Below are 27,000 nucleotides of genomic sequence, written 5' to 3'. Positions count from 1 at the left end.
CGAAGACTCAGTCTGGACTAGGCTGCATGTGAATTTTATTAATCTTTTTAAAATTAATTTTTTGACCAAAATGAAAATAGAATGTCTCAGTTTCAATGGTGCTCAAACTGAAACCTGTCCAATGGCCCCTGGAGGTGCTGCACTGAGACAGGGTGACTTAAATCCTTCTTTTCTCTGAGGGTATCCTCCTCCCCAGCCTGGTGAATTAGGTACCAGTTTATAGGGTGTTCTGAAGTCCAGGGAAGGCACAGTGGGGCTTGTCTTTCCTTGCATTCGTAAGTCATTGACATAATACATTGATTTCAGAGTCAATGCATGGAGAGGATTTTATTTATTTTATTTTATTTTATTTTATTTTATTTTATTTTATTTTATTTTATTTTATTTTATTTTATTTTATTTTATTTTCCAAATGGTATTTTTGAGATTTAATGCACCAAAAATACTATGTACTTTTAGGAAAAAATCTCACCTTGCACAGAAAGCCCAAGCCTCATGGGAGACATTAAACTGTAATATCATTGAGTTATAGAACAAGATGAGCAGAGATGGGGTAGAGCAACACCAGCCTGACTCCAAGTGTTCCATGACTGCTTTAAAAATGTGACATTTCAACCTGTAAAATAAAAAAGAGGGTGGGATCCACCACGCACTGACACCGTGCTCTGAAGTGCTGCATAAATCATTGTACTTGACACGAAGCTACTTTTTAATTTAATTAATATATAAACAACGGGCTCCTGACCCTGCAGAGCAGCCCAGAGGATCTGGTGCTTTCTCCTCTCCTGGCTTTGCTCCACTCCTGCTGCCCTGAGGTCTTGCTCCAAGGCCCGGCTGCTGCTGCTGTGCTGACAGAGTGCACCTCCAAAACACACCATTCCCTGGCCCATCCAAAGCTTTGGCTTCCAGACAAACGCACGGGAACACGGCTCCAAACACCCGGATCAATCTCCTCAATAAGATTTCATGCGTTTTCAAACGGTATCTGTCTTGATTTGGAAAACAAAAAGCAAAGAAAAGACAACGGGCAAAAAGCCTTCCCCAGTGCATGAAGTGAGAAATGTGGCTTTAATTTAGACAACTAATTGCTTCCAGCTGAGCCAGCCATTAAAAACAGTTGAAGAATTACAATGTAAATAGATTAATGCAGACAAAGCAACATGTGCACTATTCCATGTCTTCTTGTTACCTACAAAATACTTGGGCAGTGACACACTGTTAGTCTAAGCCACTTGTTAGGTTCTGTGCTAATCAGCTAAAATTAAATAAACATGACTGATAAAAACGACTGTTGTGTTTGAAAATTGATGCACCAACAGAATTTACTCCAGGAGATAATTACAGATGATTAAGTAACAAAGAAATAATTCCTACGGCGGAGGGTGAGCGCCGGCGGCACAGGGAAGGGGCACTTCCCAATGTGGCCTTGTCGTTTGGAGGGATGAGGCAAAGCTGCAGGAAAATCCATGGCAGGGCAAAAACTCTGAAGGAGCTTTTCTGCCCCAGCAATTTCTCCAGTGACAGGATGCAAAAGGGCTGGAGAATCAGTATTTTGATGTTGCAAAAACGTATAGTTTTTCCCTCACCTCTTCCTACCAAAGCAATCAATCCCTTCATACAACTCTTCACTTTTAAATGCTGAAAAAGTGCTCACAGGTGAACCATATAAGTGAAAAATAGTATATTTCCTAAATAATAATGTTAATTTGAATACAAAAGCTCATTTCCTTTGTCATCAGAATGAAATCGAATTGAGACTCACCTTCTAAAATTCAAAATACTCTTCAGGCAGTAATTTTTAAATGTTAATTCTTGAAGGAATTTATTATAAGAATGATAACACTGATTGGAAGCCTTGGAAAATGAATGTTTTCCAAAATAAATAATAAATCTGGGAGAGTTTTGCACTTTTCTTCTCCATAAGGCATGTTGGTAGGAACTCTGTGGTAATAGAGACTTCCAAAAAATAAATGAAAGTCTTTAAACTGAAAAAGCAGAGTTTTAGAGGAGATTTTGATGATAAATTCCTTCCTGAGAGGGTGGGGAGACCCTGATACAGGTTGTCCAGAGAAGTTGTGGCTGGCCCTGGATCCATGGAGGTGTCCAAGGCCAGGCTGGACTGGGCTTAGAGCAACCCGGGATAGTGGAACTTTACCATCCCTTCCAACCCAAACCGTTCCATGATTCTGTGATTCCAAGGAGCTGACTCCTCCATAGGCCTTAGCACCGCCATTTCTACACAACTTTTCCCCATATTTTCTTTAGCACACTCATATCCTTGAGCATCTCGCTGAAACACGTGTTTGAGTCAAGATTAGCCCCTATGAAATGAAAATCGCTCCGGCTGCAGAGGGGGAAGTGGAATATTATTCTTCATCCTGAATTGAAATATTAGAAGCTGACTCCTGAATTATACTCCGGGGTTACCGAGCTCTAATTGAGATTGAAATTGGGCTGCTATTTTTGGTGCAGCCTGGAAAGCTCCGAGTCTTATTCCCATTTGTGCCGGTGGAAATCCCCACCCATCATCTCAAATTCTGCTCTGCCTGCACCTTCGGGGTGAGGAGAACCTTCCTGGCCCCTTCCTCCCCGAAATAATGATAAATGACAGCTACTCCAAATTGGAGCTGGCTGCTGCTCCTCACCGAAGGGCCGAGGGGAGGGTGGGAAGGGGCTTCTCCCCAAAAGCTGATTGACAGGTGGGGTCAGGATGGGGGGAGCATTTGCTGGACCCTGTCAGATCCCAGGGAGCTGCTGACAGCTCGTGCTGCTATTCCTTTCCTTCCCTCCCCAACCAGATTTATGTTGCTGTACAGAAGGTGTGGGATAAACTCTGCCCACCCCAAAACGATGATGTGCTCCTATAAATCTAATTTTTTTTGTTGTTCTGACAGTGCTGTCTAGAGGGGTTGGGTTTCTCTGGAGGAAAAATTAGCAATGATTCCCAATGCTTTGAAATATTAAAGCAAAGCTGATGGGACCTTTTCAGTCCTCAGGTCAGCACCATGTAGCAGAAACCGTGTTTCTGAGCAGAGGTGGTGGTGGAGGGGCCCTGGAACAGGGTCCTAGAAAAGCTGTGGTGTCCCATCCCTGCAAGTGTTCAAGGCAAGGTTGGACAGGCTTGGAGCAACCTGGGATAGTGGAAGCTGTCCCTGCCCATGGCAGGGGATGGAACTGGATGGGCTTTATTGTCCAGCCCAAACCATCCTGTGGTGATGGTGTCCAGAGAGCAGCAGGAGGTGAAAATCCCACTGGTTGTGCTGGAAAACTCCCCAGTTAAGGACAAGTTCCTTCCCCTCCCGAGTCACTGTCACAGTGTCTGGCTGTGGGACGTGGAGGGACACGTGACACAAGTGACCAGGTTGCCACTCACACTTCACCAGCCCCAGGCTCTCCACATCCCCAGGATCCCGCATCAGGGATTAACCCTGGGAGGTGGGGAGAGGTGTCCCCTTGCAAGGAAAACACGGGGCAGGTGCAGGTGTTGGGAGTGGAGCCCCTCAGAATTAAAAACCTGAAAGAATTTTTATTTAGCCCAATGTATTGATCGGTGCAAACCAGCAAAAAATGTATTGGGCTGAGATGATTAAATAGGATAAGGTCTCTTTTTTTTTTTTTTTTTTTTTTTTTTTTTTATTGCAAGCGGTGAAAAATTCCAAAGGCATGACCGAGGAATTAATATGCAGCTATAAACACGCTGAGGGGAAAAAAGGCCAGGGGAAGCAAACAGGACTCAAAATAGATTTATCTCCAAATGTCCTGTGAAGCCAAGGAATCTGCTGCTATAAACACAGGAATTGCAACCGGCCACATGAAACAAAGCCCCGCTTTCAGTGGCACCTGGGGATGGCGAGATGGAAGTAATTCCTCTTTAATGAAGATATTGTGATGTGTCCGAGGCTTGCTGAGGAACAGCAATTCCCTCTGCCTGGGAAAAGGGGGGGATTAAGTTACAGAGGGGCTCTGCTGGAGGAGGAACCCCTGCTTGAAGCAAGCCCTTTGCTGGCATTATCTGTTTAATGTGTTGCACACCATTTGCAGCATAAACATTTCCAGTTCATTTTAATTTCATATCGGAGGAGAATCATAAAGACAGAGGGTTATTGGTCGCAGCTGCGGGGATGTGGCAAATGCAACTTGAAGAATTATTCTGTCAGAGAGAGAGAGCCAGATATTATTGTTTCTTCCCTTACAGTCTTGCCAGCAGTTAAAAAGGGGATTTTATTAAAAATATTCATGTAATTAAAATCTACAGCCTTAAAAGCCTTTAGAGGAACTGGAGCTAAACTAGAATAATGCGTTTACAGTCAGATGTTGTAGGTTTGTAACAAAACAACTCTGCATTTGGTCAAGAAAGCAAAATAGAACGTTTTTTAAGTTAAATCTTTTATTTTAAAACATAGGCAGCTTTTAAGTCTACAGTGATTGATGTAGCTGAGATATTTCCTCCTAGAAAATGCTAAATTTGGGTGTAGAAATTCATCAGTGATGATCAGGGCCACCAGAGTGTCCTGAGAGGGAGAAATTACTTTTATTCCCTACACGTGTGGTTTTAACAGCCAGTGCCCGGCTTTTCAGCCGTTGTCCATCAGTGTGATGGATCATCCTCCCCTTCTCTCACTTCCCAAACCCCGGCTGGAACAGAGGATTTTCCCAAAGCAAAAGAGAGATCCCAGTGCAAACCAAACCCAACAGCCACCCAGAGCCGTTTCTTTTCTGAGCTCTTTCTTCTTAATTCCTTTTCTCCAAGCTTTGTCCAGTAATAAACAACTGTTCCAATCTGCTGTGCTGATCAAAAGAAATGTTTTAATCAGTCCCAGGCTAAATATCATGCTATTATGTTATCACTGGAGCAAATCATCCAAAATACAAAACAAAAATATCAGTTTAATATGCTCCAGATCAGGAATGTCTTGAAGAAAACTCGCCTTCCTTACAGGTGTGTCCTATTTTAAGGAAAAAAAAGGGAAGAATTAAAGTGTGGGGGCTGGCGCTAGGGCCACGTGGCTGCTGGGGCAGGAATGCCAGGATCCAAACTGGCCAAGCCCAATTTCTGCAGATAAAACACTTTTCTCCACCCCAGAAATGGTTTCATAATTTTTTTTTTGTTTGTTTGTTTTTAAGATGAGGAGCAAATCTCTGTTCTCACCTACTGAGGAGTAAATCCAAAGGCAGAGCGTGGACCAATCCATGCTACCTCCAAGCCATGGCTCTGGTAAGGGTTGCAACCCCAACGAGAACCAGAAGCTTCAAAAATTTTGGAGACAGTTTTCCCAGGAGCCTGAGCATGGTCTGGATCCAACGCAGGGTGATAGCAGAAGTCAGTGGATGCAGGAGCATCCCTGCCCCACGAGCCCAGTGCAGGATGACCAACAGAGACACTTGCCATCAGCTCTGCAAAGTTTTGGCTTGGACAGAGCTGGATGTCATTTCCATCCTCTGCTCTGTTCTGGGTCCAGGAGACATACCCAGCAAAATTCCTTCTTTTTCTGGCTCATTAGGGCTCATGGCTCCATATGCATGAGTGATACTCAAAACTAGTTAAAAAATAAGTGGTATTTGGTCATTTGGGAGGCTTCAGTTTGGAGTGGGGTTCTCTGGCTGTCTCACAAGCAGGACCTGGAGAGAGACTCCCAGGACCAGCAGCTCACTCCATGCATTCCTGGATAAATCCTTCAGGTATGCTGGATTGAGGAAATCCTGATTCGCCATAGGATCCCGAAGGTGGGGAGAGGAGCTGGACAGAGGGGAAAAATCCTCACTGGCACACACAGCTCAAACACCATCCAAACCCATTTCATGGAATCATGGACCTTAAAGTCCATGCAGTCCCAGCCCTGCCATTGTACACCTTCCACTGTCCCAGCTTGCTCCAAGCCCTGTCCAGCCTGGCCCTGGACACCCCCAGGAATATCCAGGGACAGCCACAGTTTGTCTGGACACCCTGTGCCAGGGCCTCCCCACCCTCACAGGGAAGAATTCCTTCCTAATTCTTTGTCCAAAAATTTGACTAAAAACCACCTCGAAAAGTGGAGACACTGCCTTGGGAAGGAGGAACAGCAACAGGGATAAAGGACCTGGGCCTGACCAAATCCATACAAGCTCTTCCCTGTTCTCTCCTTCCTATTTTGTCCCTCAAGAGCTCCTCATTTGCAACTCCAGGGGCCAACCTTGGAAGTGTCAGCACTTTCAAAGCATGAATTCTTTGGAAATGCCAGATTTGGTTCCAGCTGGGAACAAAGTTTGGGGCTTTGCTTTACTTAGGTTTGGTTTAATCTCGAAAATCTCCAGGACACAGAGTTGTATTTCTTCTAGCAGCCTGAATTCTCAAATTCTGGGAATTCTAAGAAGTGAAGCAAAGGGGGCTGATGTTATCCGTTAGAAGAGCCCAGATAGAGACATTATCCTTCTTTTATGAAAGCCAAAGGCCAAATTCATATTTATTTCAGCTGCAGCAGGATCTGGCTTATATCCTGGACATTACAACATACTGTTCCAATCTCTATTTTTATTAGCAATATTGATAACGTTAGAAGAAATACGATACAGGAAATAGTGTATCGACTTTGATTAATTTTACAGTACAAGTTTTAACGAACATAAAGGAAGAATTCAGCAAAGGGCTGAAGCTAAAAGTGTTGCTGGTGAAGGGAGACATGTGGTACCTGCATGTCCTGTGCAGGGCAGCTGGATATTCAACATGGATCTGCCTCCATGTAAAAAAAAATTGATAAGCAAATTTTTTGAAAACTGTAAGTTCTCATCTCTAAGTTTATTAACACTTTGGTTTGCTTCAAGAAATTAAGATATTGGTGTAAACCTAAATCTGTTTGTTGTGCACAGGCAGTGGTGTTAAAACCCTGGTTGAATATTTCTAGGGAGAGATGTGAAATGCTTTCATTGCAGGGAGAAAAATTCCTAATTCCAGCCCCAAATCTCAAGTCCCGTGAGAGGATGGCACCTTATTGGGCTCACTCACCTGATGATGCCTTTAATTGTCCCCATAGCTTTGGAGGGCACAGGATATATTATATATATATTTATATTAAAAACATATTTTATTAATAATAATATTATGAACAACAACAATAGTTATTAATATTATTGTTACTATTATTCACTCTTATATGGATATGAATCATTTTGCACTTGAAACATTGCTTTATATCTGGATTTAGGGTCTTTTTTAAGTTTAAAAGGCACTCATCACAGAGAGTATTGTGGTGCTGTTGAGGATAAACCAGTCCAGCCTCCTGGATCACTCCGTTTTGTCCTGGGATTGGAAACACCCATGAAACACAGCCCCAGCCCCAAAATTTATCTAACTGCCTTATACCTACTGGGTGGTTAAAATAATGTGTGATGGAAGATGATGTTTTAAACCACCGAATCCTTGAGGTGACGTGGGCACGGTAGGATCACGGTTCAGTGTTTAATGGCCACCCAAACTACCCCAAAAAAGGATATTTCTGCTGGTTTCAGGCTGCAGCTCCAGGGGGAAGGATGCAGCAGCTCACTCTGATGGACCAGAGGGCAGAATCAGCCCAGGAGCATCAGCTCCAGGGTAGATTTGAGGAGTAACTCCAAGTCACCACACAAGTCCTTGACTGGTTTCCTTCCCTCGGAGCCGCAGGTTTTATTTGAGGGCTGACTGGAAGCAGATGGACCTGTCAAGGCTCCTCAGGCAGGTGAGCCGAGCGGGCGGATGAGCTGCTAAGTGCTCCCAGCTGCCGGGCAGGGCCCCGAGGAAATTGTTGGAGCTGGGACCCGGCTCCGAGGTGAGATCTGGAGCCAGCGCCAAAAAGGAAAAAGTGAATTTCTCTGAAATACCATTCTCTGAAAACCTGAAAAAGCGAGGCTTTTGAAATAAGAGAAAATAGCTGAAAAATGTATCCAATTTATCTCCAGACTTCAGAGAGCCAGAAGCCATCCTCAGCTCCTGCCCCCATCTCTGGTTTTGTTCAGGATCTGCCTCCTTAGGCAACAAAAATGATTGTTCCAAAGTTTTCTCCCTATCGCTGGTGTTTCCCTCTCCAGAAAGGTCTTGACTTTTGCTTGCTGCTTTGTGTCGTTTGATTTATAAGCTCAAGGGGTCCTGCTAAAAACCTGCACTCCTTCTTGTACTTAATTGCTACAATAAACTGAAAATTTGGTGCTTTAGGAGCAGCAGTCTGGGAGGAAATGGTTTGATGGATGGAAGTAGATGATAGGTCCTTTTTGGGAATGTCACCAAAAGGACACAGCAGAGAAGTGGCTTCATAAATAACTGCAAAATTCAGAAAGTCCACGAGCTTGGGGAGACCAGAGCTCTATTAAGCACAAACAGCTTGCAGGGCAGTTCTCAACATCTGCAAAAATCCTTTCAGCCCCTGTAATTCCCAACAGCCTCGGCTGCATCCACCAGCATTCACTCCCCAGGGCTGGCAGTCTGGGATGCTATGGAAAGGGATGCCTGGAATATGCTTCCCAAAATGCAGATAAACCAGTGAAAGAAAAGGTGATTAACAAATAAAAGCTTTTGCTCACATTGTGAGAAAGGTATTTTTCCTTTTCCTTTTGGAAATTAATTTATAAAAAGTAGTTCTTGGTGTTTTAAAAGCTGTTTTTCCCAGTGGGTGCAGCATTGGTGAGGGACAGAGTGGGCAGGGATGGATTTCCTGTATGCTCCAAGCAATGCCGTGATTCCTATCATGGCTCCAAGTGGCGCAGCAGTAAAGAAAATTATAAAATTCATCCTGTAAATGCCAAGGAATGAAACTTCACTTGTGGCACTGCAAAGTGCAGCTCCAGCCACTGCATGCTCGTAGCAAAACCCCACAGGAGTTGCAAATGCATCTCCCTGCACTCAGAACCCCAAATCCATCTGGGATGGGAGAGCCACCATGGCACCAGGGATTTTAAAATGATCTGAACCTCTCCTTTAGCTTCCTGAGCTGAGTTTTATGAGTCACCACAGATGTTGTGTGTTCTGGGGGACAACCAGACACCCAAAACGAAGAGGAAAGGACACGTAAATATTGTGGCCTCATCTGTTTCCAATAGGCTGTGTTTACATATTAATGTGCAATACAAATTTGTAAACATGAGCATTTGAAACTTTTGGAGGAACCGATCCCTGCCTTTTCCCTTTCTGCAACTTTATTGGAACAACATGTCCCCAGCCCCAGCCACACATGGACATGGTTTCCATACTGGATGCATTTCAAATGGTCTGGGTGCTTATTTGTTCTGCTCTATCTTGCTATCCAATCCTCGTTTGCTTTGCATAATTGTGATACAAATTATCATCTAATTACAGCCCCAACCTCAGCAGATCAAATGTAAACCGAGGCACTTCCATCGCAAAAAGCGACATCCGATGCTCCCTCTATGCCTTTGGCTCCTCCAATAGATGGATTAGATTTGGGTGAAACCAGAGAGTAAACTGCACTTTGATTAAAAATATTGTTGCCGGGTATTTTGTCTCCTTGGATTTTAAATCCACCCCCATGTCTGAGCGCCAAGCCCATCCCATGTCCCGGAGTTGGGTACGGACACGACACCTCTGGAATGTCCAATTTTACATGATGAGTGCTATAAACAGGCTCAGATACTCCCAAATAACTTCAAACTCCTCTTGGGAAAGGTCAAATGACTAATAGCTGAGATTGTTCAGCAAGTTTCATCTTTAAAAAGATGAAACTGTTCCCGTTTAAAAATAGCACTGTTATCCTGAGGTGCTGTTTGTATTTGCACACTACGTCCAAAGAATTGTGAACTTTGAAATGGCCACGAGTTTTCCAATAATATTTGTGGCAAGAAATGCAGAGCAGCATGTGATGGAATTGTATTGACAGGCACATGGGCCTGCCTGAAATATCAACCTCAGTTCTCCCAGTTTTGCATTTAATAAATTATATTGATTAACCTGATTTATTCTCTAGTTCTGCCACCCACCTCCCGCTCGTGGCTGTTTTACAAGGAATGCTAAGAGTGCAGGTTGGTTGCTTTTTGAAGCATATTTGTTTTAATATCGATGCAAACCCATATATTTTATAGTGTGAGTGAATCAGCTGACTCACCATGGTGGATATAGAAAATATTCCTATGCCAGAAGGGCCAGGGAGCTTGGTCTGCTCTGAGGTGGCCTTGGTGGCACAGGACAGAGAGCTGTGACTGCCTGCAAACACCACTCACATCCTTTTTATTACTTAGACTGGTTTTCGAAAGGATAAAACCAGGAGATGTAGGCCAAGGGAATGGAAATAACCCTCAGATAACCTGGACCAAGCAGCTCCTCCCATGCTGTGCCGACCTCTCGTACAAATTGATATTTCTGGATTTGACTGATGAGCACCCTCCCAAAGTGTGGCCCCCCTGTGACACACCCAGACCTTGCAGGGACCAGGCTATGGGTGTGTTTTCCATGTGGCTGTGATGAGGGAGGATGGTAAAACCTGGGATCCTACGGGACCCACGGAGGCGCTTTTGAGATCCAGCTTGATTCCACTGGAATCAGCCGAGCATCATTCCTGGTGGAGCAAATCACTGCACCAAAAATATCTCTCCCAGTCATTATCAGTCACATCTTTAACCAGACACTGATTTACTGGATTACAGCTCATGGCCAGCAGCTCTGGAATATCTTATGCAACCGCAAATATTTGGAAAATTGGAAGTTCCCCATTGCACCAATCCATGACCGATCAGGAAGAGCCTTCCAGCTCCCCAGGAGTACAACCATATGTGGGGACTGGGTCGTGGGCACTCAGCTGGACAGAGCCTGGCCAGGGCCAGCCACAAGAATTCAGTCACCACCAATGCTGGAAATCAGGACTCTCAAGGAAAAAAACACTTTTTAAAATTTTTTTATTTTTCAATAAAAATAATGAGATAAACTGCTAAGAAACAGCCCAAGAAAGCAGGTTTGTTCATTTTTACAGTTGTACAGATCATTTATCATAATCCCCATTTCATAGTGGCATCACAGGAAGCTCTGTGAACACCCAAAGAAGGAAAATTAAGAAAATCAGCATTGTCTGAATGTTATCAAAGTCTCATGAAAGTAGAAGTGTAATTTTTGTTGATTTAGCAGCTTTTGATATTGCTTGTCGTGTTCTGAATCTGTTGTCTGGTATCAGTTCTGATTCTTAAACCTGTGCCTAATCCCTCTATATTGTGTGTTGTGTTTGAAAACATAGGATTAATCCCAAATGGGGCTGGTCCCAACCAAGCCTTATTTTCCAATCTCTGCCATCTATCTAGTGATAAATTTGACTTTAGGAAGAGCATGAACATTGATCAAATAAAGAATAAAACCTCTGTCCTGATTTATTGTGAGTTACATGGCACCCTTGGGAGCTGGAGATTATTTACAGGAATAACAGAATATCCACAGATTACAAGAAAACAAACAGGAATTTTGGAAGGAATTGAAAATCTCATGTTCCAGGGCCTGTAGAGTTGTAATTCTCCATAAAGGATCTGTGTTCTCTGTGGGACTGAGCCAGGAGCATCCCTGCCCTTCCCTCGGGCACGGGCTGTGTGAGATCCCACGTGGATCTTCAGTGTCCCTTGGGGCTGAGAGCTCTGGGTCAGAGGATTGTCCTGCAGGGCTCCTGGGGGTGTTTCATCCCAAACAATTCTCCAAGGTGTATCCTCCATGTCCCCAGCACGGATCCATCCCACCATGGGACAGATGTGTGACCCCATCCAGTCCTTCCCACTGTGCCATCGATGCTGGTGCCACTGGAGGGTGGGGCAGAGAAAAGAGGGCTCTGGGCCACCCCTGCAGCTTCTCACCCCATCCATCTTTCATCCTCCCTTTCTTTACTCTGGCAGCAGATGCTTGAATTTAAGATACTTGGATTTATATCCCCACCCTGATAATGGAGGCATCTGGGTCGTGGAGAATGAGGGAATTTTATGTCATTAATTAGGACCCATTAGAGCCAAAGGAACTTAAGAACAAGCTTGAGTGCTTGGCCAGATGTGGCTCCTTTGCCAAATTCAGGTCCTGGATAGTCCCTTTGAAATTAGGGATACAACTTGAGTGGGTGAGCAGCAGCTCCCCAGGGCTCTGAGCTAACTAAAGGCAAGCGAGAGAGAGAAAACAGAGTTGCAGAAATACAGACATCAATGTCCCCACTTAAGAGTGCAAATAGTAGAAAGGTGACTGACAGTTTGCTCTTAGCCTACAACTGTGATACAAACGTGGCCAAAAGCTATCACCTCGGGGTCATCTCAGACCCTCCCAGATCCCCCGCCCTCCCAACAACACAACATTTCTCAACACAAAAAAAAAAAAAGGATTAAATGTCTCCCCATCCCTCTCCTGTATCATGCAGTGTTTCAGAGCCAGTAACTAACAAGCCCCAGGGTGTGAAGGAAGGAAGGACTTGCTTTACATAGCTCAGAAATATTCTCTGATCCCACTAAAGGCAGTGGTTAATTGTGGGGTGCCAGTTGGAGTGATTGCATCTGCCGTCCCTCAAAGCAGCCGGAATGCTGTCACTCACTTTGAAATGCCCTGCTGCATTCATCAGTCTGGATGGCACAGAGAAGTTATAACCATACAAGCCATATGGAGGATGTAAAGAACAATTAAGTGCTTCCCGAGCAATGGGACTTGATGGGAAAATGTTTCCAGATGCATGTAATCCATACAGCATTTGACCAGCAGAACCGGGGGCTTGTAGGCACTGAGCATTTAAATCTTCATCCTTGGCGTTTTTCAGGGAAGACAGTTTGGGCACATCCACCATGAAGTGGGGTAAAAGCTGTGGGTTGGAGGCTCCCAGTTTCTCATGGCTCGGAAAGAGGAGTGCCTGTTGTCTCAAGAAGCTCGTGGGGCAGATCTTGTAGTAGAGGGGCACGTTGAGAGGGTGCAGGAAGCTCTCGGGGCACGACATGCCCAGGCTGCTCGCAGGCAAGTGAAGTGTGGGAGGGGAGCAGGATGGAGAGAGCAGAGGGTTCAGAGGAGAGGGGGTCCCACCACTGGAGGCCACTGGAGAAGAGCTGGAGCTCCCACCTGGAAAGGAAAACAGAAATCATCCAGGCTGGGATAACTGGTGTCCACAGCCAGGCAATCCTTGGAGGACTCCTGCTCCTGGTCTCTCCCTGCTGCCGGTGTCCATCCAAGCACGAACCCACTCCAAAGACCAGCTCCTGGAAAATGGGGAGATCTATCCACAAATGGTTATTGTTAGCTAGTATTTGTCTAAGAACAATATTCACATGTGTCTAATCCCATTCCTTGGAGTGGGATCGTGGTAAACACAGCTCCACACACACCTGGATCCATACCTGGGTGCACGACCGATAACCCTCTCCTGCTATACACACACCATTGCCATTTCAGATACCTTTTTTCATCCAAATTCCAGACAGCTTTTTCCCCTCGGATATAAGAACAAAAAAGCATATTCAGCCTGATGGAGAATTTTTTTTGTACCTTCCTGCTCACAGGAATTGACTCATTTCACTTGGCTTCCCAAGCAATTTGAAACATTCCCCTGAATGCTATCGGTGTCTCCAGAAATCCAAACTCACTAGTCATGTGAACGTCCTCCTTTCTGGAAGGGATGAATGAACACTTTCAGAATTTGGGAGAAAAGTAACCCCAAGGAGTGAAAATGAAGCAGAGACAGGATGGCTGCTCCGAGGTGGGAATGGTGCTCAGGAGCAGCCAGTCCTGGTGCAACACAGGTGCTGGTTTCGTCTCCTGCCTGTCTGAGAGACACCCAAATGTCCACTGCACACTCATTACCAAATTCTTTCAGAGGGGTTTTCTCCTTTGCCCCTTATTTTACTTTCTTACCAAAATCACTGTGAAAGGTTGTAAGGGAATGTGGATCCATTTGTGCTGCTATTTACATTCAGTTCCAACCAATACAACGCCTGGCTGGGATCTGATCCGACTGGACACTCAACCAGTGACCCGAAATCAGCTGTAAAACTGAACCACATCGGCTGCTATAGCAAATCTTAAAAAAAAAAAAAAAAACCTTAAAGACACAAAGATTTTGATCGTGATGCAAATTAATTTCCAAACTCCCAACAAGCAGAGCCTCTCACAGGTCAGCCCTTGATCATGATAATCCAGGAAGGTTTTGTGGTGTGAGGGTCTCACCCATCCCTGCTGAGGTCAGTGGCTGCTTCAATCCTGACATCAGCAGGGCAGGATCCAGTCCTCTCTCCATGGACATATCCTGACCTCCTCCAGAGCTCAGGGACTTTGGGTCATGGAAAATATGGGATTGAGCTGATATTTGTGTGTGAGGCAGCAAGCAAACCCCTAGGTGTTTGGATACAGCAGAGCAAAGCAGAGTCAGTATCTGCTGCATGGTATCCTGAGCAATAATATCACCCAAACTCCACAGCAAGTTTGGGAATGGGGATTGCAGCAGAATGATGGAGCAGGTCGATGAGCAGATGTTTTCTGCTCTTTCAATTAGGCTTAAAAATAAAAATTCTGTGGCAGGTTTTTTTGTTTTGTTTTGTTTTGTTTTGTTTTTTTTGTTCAGCACATAGATTGTAATTTCTTTTAATTTACTTGCTGGTTTTAGAGTTTTTGGGATTTCAGTTTTACGGCATTTCTTCAGAAATATATTTTATTACTAGCAGAACTGCAGATTTTGTTATATCAGTCCAGGAATTCCACCCTGAAGAAAAATACCAAATACATGAAACAAGAAAAAAAAAATCTAAAAATCCCAGGTAACTCAAATATTACATGTAAAATAATATTTTAGCATCTTCAACATTGCAGTTGCTGCTGTTTCATTCCTCATGCAGCTCATCCACCACTGCATCTCCCCCGACAAAAGCATTCAAAAAAGGGCTTTTGGCATAGGATATTTTCTCAAAATAAAATAAATAAAAAACCTATTAATACTATTAATAAAACTTCTACTACTACTACCACCACCGATTAATGATAATAATTTTAGTTCTTTTTACAACTGATAAACCTTTTAATTTCTCCCGAATCGGATTTCTTTGTGTCCTCATTTCTACGCCTGCAGAACACGAATTCTTGCCGTGAATTTTCGCGGCACTTCCCGGCAGACACAAGGGGTGACTTGGTGCGTCCCAAGACTTTGAAGAGTTCCTGACATAAACGAGAGTTTAACTCGCGACTTTAAACCCAACTTGGAGGGCTCCAATGCGCAAACGAGTTGTTAGTTTTTTCCCTTCGGCGCTATGAATAGTCTGTTTTCAAATAATTGCTTTCTGAAGCCGTTTTTTTCTGGGAAAGGGCTGTAAAGGACCGTTTGCTCTTGTCAGGATAAAGGAGAGCATTTTCCCCGAAATTTTCCCTCCTCTTTTCTGCATTTCTGTGCGACTGCTGCATCCTAAATACCAGATAATTTTATTTTCTGCTGCATAACGCATTTGTCGGCGCAGAGGCTGCCGCCGCGAAAGCACGGGCGGCCACCACTACCACGTTTGTAGCTGATATTCCCAACCCGGTTGGAAGCAATTAGTGTAACAGGATCAAAGCCGGGACAACCCGACTCCAAATTAGCCTCCTGCACACTCAGATATTTTTTTTCTGCCCATCTAACTCTGGTTTCACCCGGGGCTGGAGCAGCCCGCGCCTCATCCTGTCCTGCCCGGCTTCTCGCGTCCATTTCCACAGCATTTTTATCCAAACCAACACGGGATTAACGCCCCCAAAAAGCAGGGATTTATTTTCTGGGCGCACCCCGGTGATGTTTGATGGTTTGAGCCCCCGAGGAGCCCCGGGGGAGCTCCGGGCGGGCGGCGGCGGGCAGGATTCACTTACCCTGGCTGTCGGCGCCGAAAGCCTTGAAGTCCAGGGCCAGGGGGGGTCTCCAGGGGTAGGTCTCCAGGAGCCCGTCCAGGACCCCCCTGCGGGGCGAGAGCGCGTTAAACGCAGCCGCGGGGGCGGCGGGCGCGGGGGGCGGCGGCGGGGCGGCCCCGGCCCTTACCTGTTCCTGCCGGGGTCCCGAAAACCTTTGGCGAAGGGATTCCTGTCGATCTTCAGCTTCGTGATCTGCAGGGTGAAAGCGAAGGGGAGTCACCGGGGAGCGGGGCGGGCTGGGACCCCGGGAGCCCCGGGAGCATCGGGGCTCTCCGTCCCCCCGGCCCCCGGTACCTGCTGGTTCTGGTAGGCCGTGACGGTGGTGAACTCGGTCTCCTGGAAGGAGAAGGTCTGCACCCCCTCGGCCGGCAGCGACTGGATCTGCGCGAGGTCGAAGCGAGAATCCTGGGCGATAACGTGGACGCGGGGCTTGTACTTGTGCATGGACTGCAGGATGATCTGTGCGGGGGGACAGGCGGCTGAGCCCTCCCGGAGGGACAAGGGCAAGGAGAAATCCCGAGGCAGGGTCAGGAAGGACCCAGCCCCGAGCCCCGGGGCAGCAGGAGCGGCCCCCGCCCGCCCTCCCTCCCGGCGCTGCCCCGGGGTGATGCTCCGCGCCCCTCCCCGGCTCCCCCACACCTACGTGCCCCTTGTCGTCCATCTCGTTGTTGGTGAGCTTCACGCGGTCGAAGCTGATGATCTGCCGCATCCAGGTCTCCCCGGAGCAGGGCGAGTCGGGGTGGATGTAGAGGCGCGGGGTGATGCAGGAGTGGTCCGTGTTCCCCGCCACCATCCACTGCGAGCTGTGATAGACGTACCTGGCCCGGCCCGGCCGCGTCAGGAGCCCGTCCCCGCCTGCGCCCCACACCCACACACACCTATAGATTCTATAGGTGCTTGCGGGGCCCCCCGGCACCCCCGTGTGACCCCCGTGTCCCCGCCCGTCCCCCGTACCTGTATCTCTTGGAGTCCACGGGCACGACGTCGATGGCGATGTAATATTGCTGCAGCGGCTCCAGCCCCTTCACCTTCACCCGCACCGAGGGGAACATCCTCCTGCGGGCACAGCGACAGCGGCTGAGCCGGGGCTGCCGCTGGCGGGGAGGAAAAGGGGCTGCGAGACTGGGAGCGGGCGGCGGGACGGGGGAAAATCGAACTCAAAACGAAAATAGCGGGAAAAGGGGGAGAACTAAGTGAAATAGCTCAACAGAACTGAGAAACCCCAGACAACGAAACGAAACGAAACAAAAAAGAAAAAAACCAAGAAGCAACGCCATCCCCCACCAAAAAAAAAAAAAAAAATTAAGAAAAGAAAATAAAGAAAAAAAAATAAAAATAAGAAAAAAGAAAACCAAAAGGGAAAAGCAAAGCCCGAGCGAGGCGGCCGGTACCTGCCGGCCTTGGTGATGATCATCTCCGTGCCGATGTCGTGGAACCTCCTCCAGAGCTCGGAGCCCTGCAGCTCCACCTGCACCCCGCCCGCCCGGCTCTCGGCACCGGCCTTGGGCCGCTTCTCTGCGGGGAACACAAGGGGCAGGGGCGGCTCGGGAGGCTGCCGGGGCAGGGGGCGGCCCCCGCTCCGCACCGCGCCGGGCTCCCCGCGGCACCCACCCGGCTCCGGGGCTCTGCGGGCCGGCCGGCAGCCGGGCTCCTCATCGCGGCCCTCCGGCACCTTCCTCTTGGCCGAGCGGCCCACCAGGGCTTCCACCGAGAAGGCGTGAGCCCGGGAGCTGAGCGCCATCCCCCCCGGGCTGCCTGGGATGCTCAGGCGGGCGGCGGCGGCTCCATCCCGGCCGGCACCCGGCGCCCCTCGGCTCCCGTCGGGGGGCAGCGGCCACCGCCAGATCCTCTTGCATCCAACTGAGTCAATAGACGGCTGCAGCCTCCTCTGTTTGTTTTGGAAACTGGTGGGAGCATAAGAAACATTGAGTGACATTTCACGGGAGTTACGGGCGGGGGGGTTGGAGGGGGAGGGAGGGAGGGGAGAGCCACAGGGATGGAGGGGGGGAGAGGGGGAAGAGGAGCCGGCCCCGTCTAGGATCAATAAAAGAGTTACTGTTCTCCATTAAATTGTAAAACTCAAAGAAATTTGACATAATTGCACACTAGGGGCCACTTTTCCAACAAAAGTGCAAATAACGTTTAACCAGAACCAGCGCGAAAGGGAAAAAGGAAAAAAAAAATAAAAGAAAAAGAAAAGGGGGAAAAAATGAGAGAAAGGGGAAAGATTAACAAAAAAGAAGGAGAAAAAAGAGAAAAGGGTAGAAAAAGAAAGAAAAAGGCAGGGAAAGAGAAATAAACGGGGTGGGGGCGGGGGGGAATAAAACAAGGAAAAGGGGGATACAGGAGAAGGGAGCCGTGCCCCGCCTCTGCCCCCACGGGCCGGTCACTCGCGGCCCCTCCGGTGCCCCCGGCACGACAGACCCGGTGCCACCCCTGGGCTGTCACAGCGCCGAGCAGCGGTTCCGCCTTTGCCTCCTGCCTCCCTTTTTTTTTTTTTTTTTTTTTTTTTTTTTTTTTTTTTTTTTTTTTTTTTTTTTTCTTTTTCTTTTTTTCTTTTTTTTTTTTCCCTTTGATTTTTGTTTGTTTGGGTGTTTTTGGGGTGTTTTTTAAGGCAGCCCCGCCCGCTCCACCACTCACCCCCCCTCGCCCCGGTTCCGCTTCAAAGCGCGGCCCCGCCGCCCTCGGCAGCTGCGCTGAATTAGGGGCAGAAATCCCCGTTTTCCAGTCGGAGAATCCCGGGAAACTCCTGCGCGGCCGGGCAGGGCAAGGTCGGGGCCGAGGGGCTCCGTGCGGGACCCTCAGGTGCGCAGGGAAAGCGCCGATTTATTTTCCATCCCGGGAACCCTCCCCAGAGCCGGCAGCAGAGGGGATTCTGGGGCTTAGGCGGGTTTTGGGGAGGGGAGAGAGGTGTCCCCGCTGAGCAGGGGGGTGTCCAACCCGACCCCCCCAGTCCCCTGTGCAGCCCCGGCCCCGCAGCCTTTCTCTCCACTGGGGAGGTCGGCCGGGAGAGATGAGCCTTAACGGGAAAAAAATGTGGAAAGGGATAAAATGCACAGGCCAGCTGAGAAAGCAGGTTGAGGAGGGGGGAGCTGCCACTGGGCCCTGTGGCTTTGGGGCAGGCAGGGGATGGGGTGCAACATTCCGTTCTCTGCTTCCAGCTGCTCCCAGAGCTGCAGGGAAGCCCTGGTACATTTAAATGTTTCACTTTTTAGGATTTCTTGCTCTCTTTGTTAGAGTCGCTGTCCTGGTGCACGCATTCCCAAATTTTGGGCTGGCAGCAGGTTGTCTTTGTGAAGAACATGGAATGGTTTGGGTGGGAAAGGACCTTAAATCTCATCTCTTCCCACCCCCTGCCATGGGCAGGGACACCTTCCACTATCCCAGGCTGCTCCAAGCCCCATCCAACCTGGCCTTGGACACTTCCAGGGGCAGCCACAGCTTCTCTGTGCCAGTATTTGTTCCTAAATATGTGTTTTAATTGCCCCAGACTCACGTTTTTGTCCTCAATCAAATCCCCATCCCAAGGACGCCTCCTTACTCAGCTCAGGGTGGGCATTGCCTATTGATGTTAATACACATTTATAACTATTCACACCTTTTTAAACACACATTTGACAACAGAATCCTGGCATATCTCACCAGGACAGGGGATTTTAACAGGGAGAAGATCCCAGAGGCAGGGAAGGGGTGCAGCTATAGCTGCCAAAAGCCAAAGCTCAACATCCAGCCTGGACACCTGGTTGGAAGCCACCTCCTTCTCCAGCTGCTGGCCTTTCTCCAGTCCCTGCAGCCTGACTGGGGAGTGGAAAGTTGGTATCCCAATTTCCCAAAGCCTGACAGTTGTAATCTGGATTATAGGTGGATTTGGCCTTGTGTTACACCATCCTTCCACAGATCTCCACCAGCAGTGGCCTCTGATGTGGTTTTGTTTCCTACAGGAATGTCCAGGTGCTGCTGCCTGATGCCTCTGTCATTCTAGAGGATAATGGTCCCCTGTCCACAGCAGGAGGGCTGGAATTAGATCTTCTGTCAGGTCCCTCCAAACCCAAAGCGTTCTGTGATCCCTTGTGGCAAGAAGTGGATGGAGAACAGGGCAGGGGAAGGAAATTTGGTGCTACCTCTTGCTCCTAGGCAGGATCAGCTCAACCTATGCAGATTTAATTCTTCTTACAAAGAGAAATTAATCAAATTTTATGAACATGTTCATAATTAGAAGAGTATAACCTCATGATTTCAAGGTGACTGTCGGGTCCTGGCCAGCACTGATGGAAGCCACCTGAAGGCATAGAGTGTGAACCTTTATCTCTGCTGACATGACATATTATTAAAAAGTATTTCAAGTAATCTTTGATTTCCTCAGAATTGCAACACATTTCAAGGACTTGGCTGGGGATCAACCGAGCCTTTTTAATTTCCTACACTGAAAAATAAAACAAAAATCAAGCCCGATTGAGATGATATAATCAGGAACATTTTGAGGGTTTAGGTCAAATTAATGTGTCAGAGAAGGGTTTTCAGGGGACTTGGGGAGCTTTAATCTGTCAAAGGCTGACTCAGAGCCTGCTTGGGCTTTGTAATCTTATTGTCTTTATGGAATTATGGGATGGAATGTCCCGAATTACCGTCATCAGAGAGTCCAGCAAATAACCAGTTGGCATAAAGTTCAGAATAACTAAGTTACTTTTAAAGCAAGTGTTGCACAATATGCCAGAAATGTTTGCTTAACTCGGAAACGACCTTTTAATACTGTCCCTTAATGTGTGAAAGCACTCAGGTAACTTCCAAACACAGCCTTGCCTGGCTACTTTTGGGGCAGATTTTAGGAAATTGCTCGATTTTGCCGTGATTTGATTTGCATTTACCAAAACAGAAGCAAAAAACCAACAAAGCAAAGCAAATCAAACCTGCCTTTTGGCTTAGGGGTAATATTTTAACATCACCTGAACTCAGTTATGCATCTAATACTTATCTCTTTTATATCTCCACTCCATCATTGATTTATATAAAGCTGCAATTATAAATTTGGTGTGTGGATATTTTTGGTTCTAACGGATAAATTCAAGGATTTTTCAGGATAAGCTCAAGGGTTGTTCATTCTCTGCTCCTCGAATCATTAGCAAGAAAACACTTACCCATTTATTATTTGGGAAAATCCTGGTTTCCAGCCCTGCAGTCTCTGACCAGAGCCATGCAGCACCATTACTCAAACCCTGGCTCCCAGAAGAGCCCCAGCCATTGCTTCTCCAGTGTTTAATTAAATGATGAGTAGTCAAGTTTACGACTGGGTGTGGGTGCATCTCTCTTCCCGCTGGGTGTATGTGAGGTGGGACACACTCTGAGCAATATTTTGGGTGGTGTAGCTCCTCTCTTCTTGCAGGGAGCACAGCAGAGCATCCTGGGCTGATCCCATGTCCCTGAGTGCTCTTCCCACCCCAGCCTTGGTGGCACCAACTACATCCACCCTTTAAAACTCTTCCCTCTGCTGTAAAAAAGCATTTTAGGATTGATTTAACCCTTTTTGCACATGCTGCTAACTTGTTACTCCTGGGTTCACCTTCCAGTTTTCTTTTTTTCCTGGATTTCCAACCTCATGGCTACCAGTGAATAGAAATGGGACTTTTTAGACCCAAATCTATTCACTTGTAAGTTAAAGAATCCCAGACCAGTTGGAGGGACCTTAAAGCTCATCCAGTCCACCACCTGCCATGGGCAGGGGCACCTTCCACTATCCCAGGTTGCTCCAAGCCCTGTCCATCCTGGCCTTGGACACTTCCAGGTATGCAGGGGCAGCCACAGCTTCTCTGAGCAACCAAAATCTAACATATAAATATGTAATACATACAATTAAACGTGCTGACCTCACATCTGTCAGGGGTACCACCTGCACTGAAGAATGCAAGTGAATATCCAATATTCCATTGTGCAGATAATACCCTTTCCTTGAAGGAAAAAAAAAAAAAAATTATGGATGAGACTGTGCCACAAAGATCCGCCATGACACAACCGGGAAAGGGATGGAAGGTTTATTATGGGAGGATGTAAGAGCTGGAATTAAACAGTTTCTAAATGCCCTGGAGAGGCTGCAGTGGAGAGAATGGGAGGCAGCTGAATGACCCTTCGGGGGGCTGGAATAACTGGGTTGGATTCCACAGGAGATGCAAGTGCCAATATTCAGCTTGAATTTTTTGTAAACGAAACTGCCACTTCACAGGAGTCATTAACTAATTAGTCATTAACAGATTAACAAATATTTCTTTTTCCTAAAATTCTTTCAAACAGAAACTGCTGAAGACTGAGGAATTCTTGGCAGAAAACACCCGTGGTAGTGTAAAACAGTGCTCAGGAGATTGTTTTCCCTGACGTTCTCAAATATCCCTCTCCCCAGCACAGCTTTAATTTCATTCCATGATTATTTCGCCCCTCATGAACTTTGAAGAACCTCTGCTCTTCTGTGACTGTGTCCTCTCTCCATCCCTGCTGGGCTGTGGCACCTCTGGGCTGACTCCATCCAGACCAAGAGGTGATGGCAAAGTATCCTTGTCCACAGGACAATCCTGAATTTATTCCATGGCAAAAAATGACAGATCTGACCAAGAAATGAGCAGTTTATGGTGGTGGCCAACCAGTGCTGAAGATTCTTGGTTGAGCTCCTAAGGAGGTCCTTCACCTCCACGTATGCTGCATTAGTTAAAGATAAATTAAAATAAATCTCTGTTATGTTATTTTATACATAACCTCCCCCTAGAGTGTGCACAGGGAATAGGATTAAACCTTAAGGAAATGATTCAGTGAAGTAAAAATAAAACAGACAGCTTTTGGGGAGAGTTAAATCAAATTAGGGCACTTGGATCACTTCAAGAGGTGGGTGGTGTTCAGCCCCCCAAAGAGGGGAGTCAAGGAAGGGTCAACAATGCCCATGTGGGGTGGGGTAAGGATGAGACTACAGTGGGACCCGTCCCCACAGGAACCTTCCTCCAGCTGTGGTTGGGGCCCTGCTGAGTTTCTCCAGGACCTCCAGCGTGATGTAATGGGACCTTCTGTGAGATCTCTCACTGCAACCTCCAAATATTTTCTGGAAAAACAGGATTTCTCATCTCTGCGCTGTGAGGAACATTTTTAATGTGGCTTTTCCCAGCCCAGCTCCTGGCTTTTGGCTTTTGGCTTGTGGTTGTGTGGGAGAATGAGGAGAAGCTGCTCCATCCCCTCTTCAGCCACCATCCTCCCATCCCTCCAAGCATCTCTCCCACCACTTTTCCTTCATCACAGCTTCTCCAGAGCTGAGAAACAAACCCAAGACCCACCCCCTTCCCCCTCTAAGTAGCAGGGAAAATTCCTGATGAGTTGAACTTTTCTCATAATACTTAAAGAAAATACCTAAAGAATGTGTAATAAGGGGGGATTTAGAGAGGGCAAAATTCAGCTCATGGATGAAGTAGAAAAGCTTTAGAATTGCACCAGAACAAGTCCTGTCTGCCTTTACCTCAGGGAAGGGCTCCAGAGGGGGAGATGGGGTGACCCCAGGTGAGCACCAGGACCCTCTGTCCCCAGGGCCAGCCCTCCTCTCCTCACTGCTGGAATATGGGCAGGGAAAAGCTGGAGTTCTAGGTTTAGCTGCCAGGAATAGCACGCAGGAGAAGTGAAATTAAAATACTTACGGGGAAGCTGATACTGAGTTATTCCATATTCCTGGGCAAGAGCTGGGCACAGCTGGGACCACCTTCCTGCTCTCCCTGCTCAGCATCCCAAGGTCTGAGAACACCAGCTGGGACCTGAGCCCCAGGAGCCCTCCTGGAGGCAGAAATCTAAGGGCAGAAAGCCTTTTTAGAGAGGAAGGATGTTGTTTTTACCAAATACAGCCTGGGATCTTTAAAGAGTTACTGGGTACCTGGAGACACCCCCTCAGTGTGGCCTTGGCCACATCATCTGCTCTGAGAGGAAAAAAAACAGGTCAATTCTCCCATGACCACCAAGATTTGGAGTTCACAGCACCAACACATGTCCCTAATGTCCCAAACAGGGCCAGTTTGCCAATCCCATCTGGACAAATGGTCCCCAGGGCTGGGGTCTGTGCTGCAGGTCCTTCACCCAGGGTGTCTCCCTCACCAGCCATGTGATGGCAACATTCCAGACATTCCAGACCTGGTGTCCAGCTTCCAGCTGCCAAACCCCCTGTAGGGCTGTGTCCTCACTCCAGCAGGAAGAAGACCCAGAGAGGAGAAGACCCAGAGGAGGCAGCTCCACGGCCAGGACATGTGACAGGACAGGGGCACTGGGGAGTCCTGTGGTCTTGGTTGGTGACTTCACAGTGTGGACAAGAGCCTGTTTTGGAGTTTGGTTTACAAAAAATCACAGAATCATTGAGGATGGAAAAGATCATCAAGTCCAGCTTTTGTCTGATCACTCCCATGTTCATACACTAAATCATAAAAGTGCCACGTTTGCGTGGTTTTTGAACACCTCCTGGTTTTGTGACTCCACCACTTCCCTGCAGTGTCTCTTCCAAAGCTTAACCTCTCTTTGAGTGCAGAAAAATCCATGGATGGGCAGGTTTATCCCTGCTGGAATTGCAGGGTTCTTGGATTTGTTCTTCCACCACACCAAACCCCCAGGTCTGCACCAAACTTTGCTCCCTCTTCCCTGGGGTTAGGACAGATGTGTCCAAACATGGTGTGATGATTTATTCCAGTCCTGCTAACTCTGGTGAAAAGTGCTTTTCCAAGGGCTTTGTTTCCACTCATTTCTCTCCATTGCTGCTGCCTCTGCCCCTCCAGCTCTTTTCTGGCCCCAGGACACGCCGAAGGCTTTTCCATCATTCCCTGTGTGCAAAGACAAACTCAAACTCTGTCCTTAAACCAAACCCACACCTGTGTGAGACTGACAGAAAACTCCTCCTAGTTTTGCTACTCTGTCCTTGGTTAATGAGGCTAATTATGGCCCTAAATGCAAATATAGAAAGAAGATAATGAAAGCTTGGAAAGCTTCACTGGGGAGAAGGACAATAAATTAAGAGGTTTGCAAGGAAGCTTTCACTCGTCTTCATGGTTTGTAGTTGTGAGCTTGCACTCGGGTTAGGAAGCGCCTTTTGAAATTAAACAGAAAAGATACAATCTTAATATTCCATGAGATGTGCCAATACAAATATCTGTCGGCAGAGATGTAAAATAATAGCTTTAAAAGCAAGGAAAAGAACCACATGAAGTTTTGGGAGCAGGGTGATGTCACCCCCTTAGCCCAGCGAGATGTTCTTTGTGTTGGAAATTAAAGCCGCATGAACTCCCTGCACAAAGCTGGGTGAGACTCTGCTTTTTCAGCCACCCCCTTAGGGAGGATGGGTATTATTTTCTGGTTTTAATTTTAAATTCGTAAATAAATGTGATTGACTTGCCACCCAATAGCGCTGAGTTGTGCAAAATAAGGATAAAATCTGTCAATTAAGTCTGTCAGTGGCTGGTGTTGCTGGAGCGGAAGAAAATCAGAATTAGCTGAACTGGTCAACAAAATTCAGCTTCATGAGGAATTTCAGCTCAGGGAGGAGGAAAATCTGTCTGCATGGTATTATCTCCCCTTCCAAAGTTTTCTTCTGGCTACACTGGGTCACAGGCTACGGACTATAAATTACACAGCCCAAATCAAACCCTCTTCTGCAATAAGGGGAGAAGAAAACCATGCGATGATTTAATGTAGGAAACAGCCCAAGCTACGGCTTTCTTTTGTTTGGAAATGTGGACAGTTGTGCTGAGATCCCCAAACCACTCCAACCCATGGAAATTAGCACATAACCATCTGGCCTGGTGGCTCAACACCTCCTGTGGCTGTAAATTCAAATCCCAGCAACCTTAGCAGGGGATTTGCTCGGAGAAACGAGCTGAGTCCTCGAGTAATGGAAAAACAAGTTGAGCTGGGAAGGCCTTGGGAGACCTTTGGTTCCAGGAGGGACTCAGCTCCAGTCAAGCATCCCTTGGCTTTCAGCAGGGAAAGGGGCTCTGCAGGAGCCTTGACTCTTGATGTCCCATCCATGGCTGAGCTCCCCAGGCCCTTCCCTGGGATCCACCAGCTCACCCAGCTCTGTTCCCTTGGCATTTCTCCATCCACCAGGATGCTCTGTCCCAGCTCTAAGACTCTGTGTGCAGTTTTGGGGGTCACAGAGCCACTGTGGATATGCAGCAGTGCTGCCAGCTGTGGTTTCCCATCCACGGTCTCCAGGAGCAAAGTGTGCAAGTGTTCAAGGAAAAATCCTCCTGTGTCAAATGTGAAATTCTCCATTGGGAACTGCAGGGTTTTCCCACCCTTGGCTGGACCCCACACTGCAGACTGGGAAGGTTCAGAGGGGACAAAATCATTGTACTTGCTGTGTGGAATACACTGATCTTAGTTCCTTGCCTTGTGTGGGTTTTTAGCTAAACTGCAATTATAAATCAGGAGTATGGATTTAATATCTCCAACAGGGAGCATCTGCCCTCACCAATAAATACTCTGCCCTGCTAGCCATGGCCGGAAGGCTGAGCCATGGTTATGGCTCACCCACAAAAAAATTGCTTTTTCCTAACCCCCAAGACCTGGAAGTAGCAGCTGAGTCTAATTTGGGCTCTGCAGCAGGTTTTACCCAAGGAAAGTCATGTATTCCTTGCACATCTGGTTGTATTCAGGGGGATGTTGCCTTTCAGTGCTGCTCAAGTCTGCCTGTGCCCCTTTAGTTCCTGGGTAAATCGTCCCTTTCCCTATGGGAAACCTGGTGGACATTGTTTGGAGTAGAATTAACAATTCATTAGCATTCCCCTGAGTGAAGATTTAGGATGAGCACGGCATTAAATCAAGCACCAGGGCAGGTTTGGCTTCTCCTCCAGCGGTGCCTCCAAAGGCAGGAGGCTGGATGACTCCAATGCTGCCAGGAGAAGTTTGGATTTAAAAAATCCCACTTGGACTCCACTCTTCCTTCTCCTCCCCCTTTTCCCAGGACAGCAGAACCCACAGCCCAACTAGATCAAGGGGAGTTTCCTTGTAAACTATAAACTGTAGGGAGATGAGCTCTACTTTTCCCTGGATTTCTGCCTACATTTGTGCATCTGCTCAGAGTTATTGTCCCATGTTCCACAAACTTAAAGCACTTCCATACTGAACAGAATTCCTCCAGTTCACTGCAAAACACGACAAAACTCAGCCCCGAGGATGCCAAAGGCTCCTGCTCTGCA

The 27,000-nt window shown here is 47.2% G+C and overlaps 1 protein-coding gene across 2 annotated transcripts; it reads right to left on the bottom strand.

Annotated features, from left to right (window-relative positions):
* Positions 1 to 12,413: 12,413 nt before the first annotated feature.
* Positions 12,414 to 17,549, bottom strand: TBX22 (T-box transcription factor 22; the record flags this gene model as incomplete). Of its 2 annotated transcripts, XM_083883060.1 has the most annotated exons (8): positions 12,414 to 13,009; positions 15,770 to 15,855; positions 15,936 to 16,000; positions 16,103 to 16,267; positions 16,452 to 16,626; positions 16,763 to 16,864; positions 17,200 to 17,323; positions 17,420 to 17,549. In XM_083883060.1, 8 exons carry the CDS (start codon positions 17,547 to 17,549, stop codon positions 12,414 to 12,416), a joined length of 1,443 nt encoding a protein of 480 aa, XP_083739186.1. The 2 variants fall into 2 exon arrangements, with proteins under 2 accessions (XP_083739186.1, XP_083739185.1); XM_083883059.1 differs by having other exon boundaries at positions 17,200 to 17,549.
* Positions 17,550 to 27,000: the final 9,451 nt, after the last annotated feature.

Source organism: Zosterops lateralis (genome assembly GCF_965231275.1).
Source record: "Zosterops lateralis genome assembly, chromosome: Z".
In the NCBI taxonomy this organism is placed as follows: Eukaryota; Metazoa; Chordata; class Aves; order Passeriformes; family Zosteropidae; genus Zosterops; species Zosterops lateralis.
Note: the sequence above shows the minus strand (reverse complement) of the source record. Positions and strands in the feature narration are given on the sequence as shown.